The 12,320-nt window shown below is 33.8% G+C and overlaps 1 protein-coding gene across 3 annotated transcripts in view; it reads left to right on the forward strand.

Annotated features, from left to right (window-relative positions):
* Window positions 1-12,320, forward strand: part of LOC117177987 (5'-AMP-activated protein kinase subunit beta-2) — a 314,314-nt gene that overhangs the window by 139,212 nt on the left and 162,782 nt on the right. For 2 of the 3 annotated variants that reach the window (XM_033369149.1, XM_033369150.1), the window contains 2 exons: window positions 1,289-1,519; window positions 1,607-7,450. In XM_033369149.1, the coding sequence (XP_033225040.1) occupies window positions 1,289-1,519; window positions 1,607-1,753 (378 nt within the window). In that variant the 3' untranslated portion in view covers window positions 1,754-7,450. Of the gene's footprint in view, window positions 1-1,288; window positions 1,520-1,606; window positions 7,451-12,320 lie in introns of those variants that run through there. The other variant, XM_033369151.1, reaches the window with a different exon arrangement.

Raw genomic sequence — 12,320 nt, forward strand, 5'->3', positions numbered from 1 at the left:
ACCAGTCAGTTATTAAAAGTAATGTATATACGAAATGTAATTTATACATTCCTATTGGCGAATTCATGAACTTCGGATATCAAATTTAATAAACGTTGTTATATTTAAGGTTGGAAAAAGATGTGACCTGATGGCAGAATTCTGACCATGGATTTGAATTCAGCGACTCAAACCCCATAGGATTCAGAACAGTACAGTTTCGGACAATTTTTACTTCTAGGAGTTCAAAGTGCCTAAAAATTGAAATGTCCCCCAATACTCGTCACTCACTTCCACAGAAACGGGTACTTTCAGTACGGAAAAAAGGAAGAAAACGCGTAGAAAATGCTTAAGTTACATAAAATTTTTTCTCAAAATATTTTTCGCACGACCTTCTCCAAAAAGGACGTAATACGTCTTCATTTGTATAGAAGGTAGTGCATAAAGTATGATTTGTGGCACAAGCGAATTTGTGGACTTCCTACTGCATGTGAAGCGCAACCCTATCTTAGCTTGTACTGCACAATTACCACTTATCAAGAAGCTTCTATTTATGCACACTTGTCATACAAATAACTATTGCTCACAAGAAATTATTCCGTCCAAGCAATTTACGTGGGAGAGAACTCCTTGCAGTAGATAATTATTAATAAAAAACCGTAAAGTATATAAATTCATTATCTTAATTTAATTAATAGTTGATATGCTATGCGTGCTTATAAATTAAAATTAAAGTGAGTTATTTCCAATATATGTGAGCTTATAATTAAACAATACTTTAGGATCATACAAAAAAATATGCAGTTGGACCCATATATTGTGCAGGTATCATAGATTAAACATAAAAAATAATTTCAAGGATTCAAGCGCTCGTAAGACTTTAAAAGCGTTTTTCTTGAAACAGTTTTTTTCAAACTGGGAGGACATACTACTTGAAGACCGTTGAATGGATCGATTAAAAATTTTGACAGTAGTTTCATAATCACATTCTGTATAGAAGTACGTAGCCGTTTTTTAATTTAATGTAAACTTTTTTTTATAAGAAATTTAATGCTTATTTTTTTGACAAAAAAACAATTTATTTTTTCAAAAGTGCACTATTTTTACAAACTTTTATTTTTTAAAATCTCTGCATAGTTCTACAGCCAATAGTGTGTAGATGATAAATTTGTTTGTTTTTCGTTCCAGGTCTTATACTTTATGAGAAAACCTTCCTCCCGTAAAGGTCTTAAGAAAAAGACGATTTTTTCGTTGAAAAGAAACTTCTATAGTAAAAAGACATTCTAAATCAAGCCTCTATGTATTTCAGAATCTCGTGGACAATGGAATGGGTTCAAAGAATAACTTAGTATCAGTTAGAAAATCAGACTTCGAAGTCTTCCAAGCCCTTGCTAAGGACAGTGAAGGAATTATCAGTAGTGCTCAAACAGAGTACGGCCAAGAGGTTCCCCCGCATAAGCCTTGGGAAAAAGCAGCTGGGCCTCCGATCCTGCCACCTCACTTACTGCAAGTTATTCTCAATAAGGACACGCCTTTATCCGTAAGTAGCTACTATAAATTATGAAATGGTTGATAACGCTAATACTTTTTAATGTAATAACGGCAATTGTGATTGATATATTTTCAGTGTGAACCCACACTGCTGCCTGAGCCGAACCACGTCATGTTAAATCACCTCTATGCCCTAAGTATCAAAGATAGCGTAATGGTCCTGTCGGCTACGCACCGCTATCGAAAAAAATACGTCACTACGCTCTTATATAAACCGATTTAAATTAATTGTAAAAAGTTCAGGCAGATGGTCTCAGTGCATTCGATGTCTTTCATTTCATCTAAATAAATGTTACACTGCTGAATTACAAAGTATTGTGATATTTCCTGATTAGATGACACTCGATTACACTACTGCAATACCTCACATTAGAGGAAATACATGACAAATCATCTAATGAGTTTTATCCCTTGTGAGCATCTTTGATGGAAATTCTAGTATCAGTTCTCTTAGAAGTTGAAAGAAAAACCCTAGAATATTTTTTGAACAATTCAAAACAATAAACATTTAGGTCTGGTCCTAAATTTGTATAATTATGAAAAAAGCAACAAACAAAAAATTATTTACAAAAAAAAACTTTTTTCACAATTATAAACATTTAGAACCAGGCCCACATTCCTTATTGCTTCTTATTCAGTACCCCAGATTTTGAACTTGATCTGTAGCTTCGTGTGAAAATAAGTTAGGAAATAAAAAAGTGTTGTTAAGTTAGGAATCCGGTCACGTTTGACATCTTTTTTGAACAAAATTTTTTTAAGAATTTCCGGCTTTTCAAATAGAAATCTTAGAACCCTATAAATATAAAAATGGGATCTCTCACTGTCTCTCTTACCAGCCATGACGTGGCGTCCCCAGTGCCCGAATCTGAACTCTGAAGTTCGTGCATACGAGTATTATATTCGTTAATTATTTACATAGTTTTTCACATTCTGCATAGAAAACAAAAATGAATTGGATGCATTTGTATCAGCAGTAAAAATTATTTTAACCGGTATTCTTAAAGGATAAGTACCGATTGCAACCTATTGGTTACATAAATTGATGTATCGGGTGTGAACGATTGGAAAAGGACCGCGCAAATCAGATGTAAATAAAAATTGGTATAAAATCCTTTCGGATTTTGTACCAGAATTCACTGCTTTATTTTGTCGTATCGTCGATCATTCATACCTTTCGAAAATTATGCAATTTAATTAAGGGCAAGGAACACTACGCTTTTCTTTCGAGATCGTTAATTGACGCCGAGCTGAGCATAGTGTCCTTATTTTCATAAAAGCCCACGATTTCACGTCGAAGAACACTTGATTAATTCTCCACCTGAAAGTTTGTTAAAAATCACATCGCTAGAAATGAATGCTCGATATATCGACAAAGAAACACAAAGCAACTGTCAGGATCTCTTGGCTATTGAAATAACACGCCAACTGCCACACTGAGACTAATGACCGTACGCCATTGACTCTTCTTGTACTGTTTTCAATATCTCAGCTGATATTGCAGAGTTTACTATACATTTATATTGCTTATTATTTTATAATAAAAGCACTTGATATCAACAATTGCTTATATTTTTATAATTATTATTAAATAATTAAAATCCACTACCGATTTACTGCCATTCGAATGATTATAAATCTAGTTTTCGTTTCAGTATTTACTGATTAAAACTAGACTTCACCGTTTCATTCACAGCAATTGCCAATCTTAAGTTTTCTGTTGGATACAACATCCGCCAAACTCTATTTTAGAGAGATTTTAACCGATGCATATGCCCATGCAATTAATTAGAAAACGCTTATTGGAAATATTTTAGGTTACTCGGCCCGATGCGACTCCATAGAATGAACAATCTATTAAATTCGAACTCACCGTTTCACTGCTGCCACTCAGCTGACTGATTGAAATTTTTACAAACTGATAGACCGCAATTCGTATGTAACCGCATTCTTAAAAGTTTCTATTCAAAAAAAATTTATTGAATCGATTTTTGCTTTCTGAGAGTGCGTCGCACAGTGTACTAAAGTGAAAAATCCCATGAGCGAAGAAGAATAACTGCAGAAAATATGGAAAAGCTTAAAAAATATTTTGTTCTTGAAAATCTAGGTTAAATTTGTCATTTTTTTCCAAAAAAATTGTATTAGTAAATGCCATGGGCGCTCCTGTATTATATTCAATATGCTACAAATATTTTTAAACTGGTTTTTTTCATGCAAAATCGAAATCCGGGCTTTACATTAGCCAAGTATTTGACGAAAATTCATCTATGTAAAGACTATTCGTCGTGTTTAAGTATTTTTGGTTTTTGGCGAATTCAATATGGCGGACCAAAATTGGAAAATCCAGTTGATATGACTGAAAATTACTGTACAGGAGTTCTTCTTGTTGCTGATTTCGAATCCAGAGTTAAAATGTCAACACTCAAGATGGAGGGTCCAATCTGGTGGAACAAAATTGTGAGAATATAACCGATTTTTATTACATAAGGCTATTCGGGGAATTTTCATGTCGATGATTTCAAATCCATAGTCCAAATTAAACATTTTTAAATGGCGTATCCAATAAGGCGGACCGATCTTGTAAAAATGAAACAGATTTTAATAAAAAGTACACTCAAATTTAACCTCGATTTTCAAGGTCAAACCTATTTTGTGATTGAATTCAATGAACATGCTTCGGAACATCCTAACATGCTTCCCCATATTTTCCCTATATTCTGTAGTTATTCATTCGCAAATCAAAAAACATTCATCCTTAAGGGGCATTTCTACCGAAAATTCAACGATTTGTCACGGACTCTTTCACTTTAGCCCACTGTTCATCGTCTCAGCGTAGAGTTTTAATTATTTCTCGAAAACTAAGGAAGATCCTATTTTTATATTCACAGGACTTTTAAGGCCATGTAACGAGTGGGTCACGTGATGACTATGTGATGATTGGGAGACGTGACCAGATTCCTACCTTACTGACACTTTGTATTTCCTAACTTATTTTCACACGAAACACCACATCGAGTTGAAAATTTGGTATACTAAATAAGAAACACTAAGGAAGTTGGGCCCGGCACTATATTTTTATAATTATGAAACAAAAATTTTTGTAAAAATTTTTTTTTTTTGCTTTTTTCAAAATTATACAAATTTAGGACCAGAACCATCTTTTTCGTGCTTCTTATTTATTGTCCCAAAATTTCAACTCGGTGTGGCGCTTCGTGTGACAATAAGTTAAAAAATAAAAAAAGTGTCGGTAATGTAGGAATCTGGTAACGTCTCCCAATCATCACATGTCCTTAAAGAATATTGTAACCTATCCCCTGGCGGACCGAATGAATGACAAGGGTACGCTATGGCGTACTCTTATAGTATCCACATATTATCCCTGTCGTATCATTCAACAAAAACGCAAAAAACAGTAAGATGAACCTTTAATTTATTGGAATTCGAATTCTACGTTAAATGTTCCATGAGAAGGTTACAGAATAATTGCAATAGTTATTTTTCAGCGTTAACAAGTTTAAAATATACAATACCTGTCATGAACATAGGCTGAAGGCGGCTTCAAGCGGAAGTTATGACATTTTTTTAAATTTTCAATGCTTCAAAAAACCACTATTGCAATTGTTGTGTGCCCTTCTCATGGTAAATTTAACGTAGAATCTAAATTGCAATAAATTAAAGGTGCAACTCACAGTTTTTTTCAGTTCACTAGAATTTTCATAAAAATTACTAACAATAGATGTAAATTAAGAAGAGATTGTGGATTCCAAGTTTTTGCTTACCTTTTTTTACGGTGAAAGTCTTCAGATGATTTGACATGGAATTGCTTATTAGTCGATTAAGAAGCAACCACATTATGCAAAGACTCATAGTTTCCCTTCAAAAACTTTCACATCCTCATTAATGTGAGAGGCCACCTGTTACTAACGAAGTAAGCTGAAGTTTTTAGTTAAAGTAGGGGATTAACAGTAATTTTAGCATTAATGGAACGTTCACTATACCAGGCTGCAATACATTTGCGAATGTTAAAGTTTAAGGGTTTCTTTTTAAAAAAAAAAGCCTGACGGTGCTACTCTTCCATAGGCAAACACGTCGGTGACGTCACACGAGAGACAACACAAGCGTGTTGAAAAACGTGCGCAAAGCGCATTATAATTTGAATTTACTCAAAAGTAATGAAAATGAAGATTTTTCCCGTTGTCGAACCTATCCGAGAAATATTTTAGAGAAAATAATTCCTTATGTAGAAAGAAATTTTAAATAATTCAAAGAAAATGTGATAATTTAAAAGTTTAGACGTATTCCTAACCCTTTTTTTGTACATATGCCAACCGATCAACTTCTGTGAGAAAATCTAGTTCTCACTTGTCAATCTAAAGAAAAACATTGAAAAGCTATCTCCATTGATAATCTGATTGGAAAATAGATCTTGTCATCCGTAAATTATTGCGGACGAATAATCGACATTTTTTTTTTTTACTAATTCGTCCGTCTTTTCTGTCTTATAAAATACCATTTTAAATTGTTAAAATCCTCTGAAATTCACTAATTTACGCATTTCCTTATAAAAAAAAAAAAGAAATGTTAGAAATACGTAAAAAACATCGCATTTTCTTTGGATTAGCTAAAATGTCTTTCTGCCGTAGCAATTACTTTTCTTCAAAATCATTCTTGGACAGGTTCCAGCACTAAAAGCACCTTGCTTTTAATTACTGTCTACGAATTTTCAATTACAGTGAACCGCTTCAATAGCCCTGCCTTCTATAGCCGTTCCGAGAGTTGATGCCGCGCCGCATGTAGGTGTAACAGGTGCTGCGTGGGGTGCGCGGGACCTGCGGCTGCCATTCAGGCGAGCAATCAGGCGTGAACAAACAAAAGCGGAGCGGTCTACAATGAGTTAGTTCCCACCCACCTTCAGCCCTGAAATCGGAGCTATAGAAGAGTTTCACAGTATTCTTCCTTTCCATAAGCTCTTAGGTACACTTGTATGCATAAGTAGGAAAAAGTGGCGGCCTTGGTCTTTTTTTTCCAAAAAATTGTAAATCAAACTTTAACGCAAACAAATGCATTGCAGTTTATGAAGCCTGCATTGCACCTTAAGTTATTGTAAAAGATTGTAATTATCAATGCGAATACTGTATTTATTCAAACAAAATAGTTTAAATCGAGACACTTTCAAGCAAGATGTTTGCATGTATATACATACGGGTAGAATTAGTAGATACTATATATGTGGATATAACACGCTTTTTAATCGTATAATACAAGTGGTGTAGATTTTCCTTTTATGGCTAAAATAGTGAAAAAATCTTTGAAATATTCAGATGCTCTATCTGCTGTTGAGTAAAACTTGAGGTAATACAGTGCTCCTTAAACTGGTGTAAAAAGAAATTAATCTAGAGCCTAAATTTTAATTATAATAAGTCGCTGCATGCTACAGTGTTTTCCTTGAATATACTTTTGTTTTCATGTCATGAAATAATAATCGTTTCCCATAAAAGGAAAATTTTTATCGTAATTTTATATTAATTTACCCTATCGTCGCATGTGGAGTATGTTACGCTAAACTTTATAAATAAAATGTATGAAAACAGTTACTTATATTCCTAAGCAATTGGTATATTTATATAGTTTGCAATGTCTTCAGTTTTACCTTGAATGCTTCTTTATATATTTTGATGAGTTGCGTTTTATTATTGAAAACATTATTGTAATTGTTATTACAGGCTAATTTCCATTATTATTGCTTTTTCGGTCACTGTAAATATCTTGCAGTCTGTTTAATTCACCGGTAAAAAAGGCACAAGTTTTGGTGCTTTAAATTTATAATACATTTTCGAAATGGCACTAAATAATGATAACATATGTGAATCGAGAACAATGGAATTCATAACTTTCAACGAATAAAAAACTATGCTGATAATAAGTCTTTCTTCCGCTATTTTGTTTCGCGTTACAAAAAGCTGTATTGGTTAGAAAATGTCTTCAGAATTAGATTTCGAAAATAAAAAATGATGTCTCAGACTTAAGATGATTACAGCCCAATATGTCGAAGGAATTTTTTGTTAGATTTCGATTACTGACTAGTCTGCATGTGGCTGTTCCGGTATGTATTATCAGTTTCGGACGCTTTTTTGTAACGCAATCAAGTCATCTGATAAGAGCAGAGTGCCTTGACATATTGGCCAAAGTCTGTTTTGCATCTCATCATTCAAGGATTATATTGCAGTCAAGTGCATAATGGGGGAGTCTACAGCTTAAGGTGGGATCCAAACTACCAGAACCTTGGTAAAGGTACATAAAATAATTTCCAGAGGTAGCGGCTCAGGGATCAAATCCCGGACTTCTAAGGTTAAGTCCGAGCTCTAACCAATTGAGCCACTGTTGCTCTATCGAAAATTATTATTATTATGATCCGTAATTTAGCTCTTAGCTTCATATGAAGTAAGATTACTGACTCCGATCAGTATAAGTTCAAACCCATAATTATATCCTAACAACCACATTTTTTTAAGATAAAAAGTAATGTCAATCATAATCGATTATACAGAGTGTAATGCATGTATCTATGTTCCTTGAAGGGACGTTCTACTTTTCAAGTTTCAAAAAATCCTCTTTTTTTGCATTTTTGAATCTGTATGTATTTAAAAATATGCAACTAAAAGGATTTTGTCCAAAACATATTCCTTCCCACGTTTTTGGGGCCTCCAAAATACCCATCTCCGGCCTTCTCATGCGTCTTGGTGAGACGCGGTCGAACTGTCGCATTTCCAGGAACAGATTTTTTCGCAGGTGTGTTATTTAGTCTATTTCTGGCTTGTTTTTAATGTGTGTGAATATGTGTGTGTGTGCCTTTGTTTACCATACGAATGGATGGTAGGCCTAGAAATATTTATCGAATTGACTCAATTTTTTTGGATTTGTTCAGTGAAGATGTGTCTCTGATCGACCGAGCACGATTTTCAAAATTTTAATGTTTTAAATTCTTACAGCCCCCAATAGGTCAAAAAATTTGGTGAAGTTTCAAACTTTTAATTAAATATTGCATTATTTAAACAAATTCGATGTAGAAAAAAATTCGCTTCGGCCGGTCATAGCCAATACAGGCCTCAATCAAAATATATTTATTTTTTTTATTTTATATAACCCAACTGGTCGATGTGATACCACAATCACAGCCATGTTTTTTTCGGTAGCGACAAGTTCAAAGACGTTTCAAGGTCGCGGAATGCGCGTTTCAAAATTTTCAAAAATACAGATTCAAAGTGAAAGAATATATCCTTAAATAAAAAAAAAGTAGATCCTTTGCAATTCATTTCCGAAAAATAGGCCCGATTTTCCCGCTGAAGTGTAGAACCTCCCCTTAAGGGGCTAATTAGACCTAGAGACCTTTGTGACATAAATTACGAATATAATTTTACGTGACATCAATGAATATTTTACGATTTTTCGAAAAAGAGTTTGTAAGATTTTGAATTTATAAATATTTTGACGATCATTTACACCGTTCAAAATTGAAGCAGGGAAAGCTAAACCGTTCTAAGTCCAGTTTTGGACGAAATAGATTTTGCTTCAAAAATAATACTTTCTCACTTTGTTACACTTACTAATTGAAAAACGTAGGGTTTTGAAATTTGTTCCCCTAAAATTTAGTATATAAATATACAGACAAACTCGGAAACAACGCCCCGAGATCAATATCCCTTCCGAGAACTGACGCCACGTCAAGGGTATGAGTAAAAGTAGCGGGGGGAGGGGATCACTCAGGTTTGGCTAAACAGGAACGTTGCAGTATGGCGTTGTACCATTACTCGAAGTGGAAAGCACACGCGAATAAGCACAATGGCCAGCTCGCGTCGAGTAGCAGTGGAACTGTGATACCTACTGAAGCCGATGCGACTGATCGAATTATTTCGTACAATCCGTCATTGACAATAGCGCCATCTGAAACGCGAATATATATCGCGAAATATTATTGCAAAGTTTTTGTAGCAGTTTTAATGTAAAAAAGCAGTGAATATACATTCATTTTAATCCAAAATTTTATACTAAGGTTTAAAATTAATTATTTACTATAAGATTATATTCATATTAATATTTCGGAATCCCACTGTAGTGTTCTTTTGGCTCTCAAACTATCAAGTCTTAGCGTAAAAATAGTGCGAACTGTTTTTCGTAGACAGTCTAATATTTATAAAAGGAAGTGATTTTCTATTACATAACTTATTTGTATATCTGGCTATGAAACTGCGCAATAGTCAAAAGTGCGTGCTTCGTACTTTCAGTGTCACCGTGAGGCGTTTTGCTTATACATACATAGTTGAGAAAAAAGTTATGTGCTTCTGCATGCTGCTCTTGGATTAGTTGGTTTAATAGAGTGAGCGAACGAGTATCTAAGCCAATTATTTAATTTAATTATTATTTTTTTATCTCACACAATCAGAACACGCATTTATTTCAGCGCGTAATAGCAAACTTCCTTTTCTTGTTTCCATTAAATATATAGTTAACCCTTGTGTTCGTATTAGAAAAACAATTTTAAAAATATTTGTTATAATACAGTAAAATCTACCGGAAACGGTTAATACGCAGCTGATTGTCTACGTTCCGTGTGGAGATATATCGGGTACGGTTTGTTGAGGTCACGTCCACCGTCAGTCCCAAAATTGGCGTTACGTTCGGGTTTGCCTGTATTCAAATATTTAAAAATTTCCAAAAATTCTAACTAAATGAATGAATTATGTTGATACAACAAATGTTCCTTTTCTATGTGAAGTAGTATTATTTGTTTATAAAATAAATAAAAACACGTATTTCAGACGATTTTCTTAGTAATTTATATACTATTCTTATTCATAAGTCCAGGGAAAACTAAACGGGCCAAGTCCATTGCAATTTGCATTGGATTATTACATCCACCTTACACAACATAACATAATTTACTTCACTCGTAAATTTTTCCTCTAGAAAGTTTTTTGGTTCTCAACTAAAATTTGTTTGATTGGACTTAAGGGGCTTCCATAAACCACGAGACCCAATGTTGGTCAGTTTTACCCCCTCCCTCCCCACATGTAGTCCACCGTGGAATTCTGATCGACCTCCTCCCTTCTAGGGTGTTAAGTGGTTTACGAAAGGCCCCTAATTGACAATTCATGTATCTAGTTGAAAATTGTTTTTCTTTTTTGTAGCAAAGAGTTATTCTCTCTAGCTTAAAAATTCACTGTTTGGGTTAAAACTTTTTTATTTTGTGTTGTAATATTTTTGGACTTATTATTGTTAACAATACAATTTTTTCTGTTTCTGGTGATGCCCCCCCCCCCCTGTAAGCCAATGTAGTCTTTCGTCGACCCCACACCTCCCTCAAAAGAAACCGCGTGGTTTATGGAAGGACCCTTAGCAACGTTTAGATTTTCCGGTTTCAATTAAAGAATTAGAAGTTTTTTTAAAATTTTTAACACATCATTTACAATTTTTCATTCGTTAAGCCTTTCAAAATGTATCAAGTTTCAATCAGAAGTGACTCAATTTTGAACGGTTTTAACTTCTAACGGTTTAACTAATATGTACGTACGATTTTCCTGAACCTTTCTAATTACAAATTATAAGTGGATAGTCATCCCGCTATGAAAACTTCGACGTATGTAAAAAGACGCTAGTAACTCCCTCAGTACTTTATGCGATTTTTCATTGGAAAATGCATGCGCAGACGAAAAGGACGAATTGAAAAAAAATATAATAAAACCTTCAGTGAATCTCGCTTTGCAACGGATATGAATTGGTTCAAATACATCAAAATGTACTTAAAATAAAAATATGACATTTATTTTTGTCTATATCCTACGATTTACGATACACAGTACCATCCAGAAGTCTCTGGACACCTAAAAAACTGGGTATTAAAAATATATAATTACTTCTCGCAGGATATCTCCGAAACAAAATAACTATATAATTACTTGTCAAAAAAAAAACACTGGAAAGTGTATCAAATTCCACGTTGAATGAGCCATATATCAAATATTTTGATAAATAACCCAGGCAACACTATCCACAGTGGGATAGGATACCCAGGTCCGCTGCCAAAAGTCTAATATTCAAACTTTCAAATTTGTACAAAAGAGTCAGGCCATTGTAATCAGTAATAAATGATGTATATATTTCGAAAATGATTTGATAATTAATGAAATCCTGCTCCGTTGACAGACACGCATAATTAATTTTTTTGTTATTCTTTGTGTTTTTGTTCAAATATTTAATATAGTTATGAATTCGTTATTTAGTTTTAAATGGTTCCTTTTTCCCTCTCACCCTTACAGACAACATTGATGTTAGCCGGGAATTATAGACTAGATTTTCAAGCACCAAGAAGTACCCTAGAGTTTAGATGAAAACCGGGAATTTTTCAGATTCATTTTTCCTTTTGTAGAAGATTTTGTCAAAATTTTCCTAAAAAGTCATCTTTTTTGTAGTCGAAAAATCAACTATTTTGATTAATACTCGACTATTTCGGAAAGAAAGTTCGATGTCTTGGATGAAAAATTCACCTTTTTAATTTGAAAATGTTACTATTAAGTTCTGCGTTCAGAATTAATCGTCTTTTTGTTCAAAGTTCAAATATTTTGTTAATAAGATTCTTCGAATTGGACAATAAGTTGCACTTTTGATTTAAAGATTCGCCTTTTAATTTGAAAATTTGTCAATTGAGACTCCGGATTCTATAACCACGCATAAAATTTGCCTGGCCGCTTCAGGCCGCTCGAGTTGGCCCCTGATGGCTTGAAAATCAGTTTTCGAAA

The sequence above is a fragment of the Belonocnema kinseyi genome, chromosome 8, assembly GCF_010883055.1.
Source record: "Belonocnema kinseyi isolate 2016_QV_RU_SX_M_011 chromosome 8, B_treatae_v1, whole genome shotgun sequence".
Lineage (NCBI taxonomy): Eukaryota > Metazoa > Arthropoda > Insecta > Hymenoptera > Cynipidae > Belonocnema > Belonocnema kinseyi.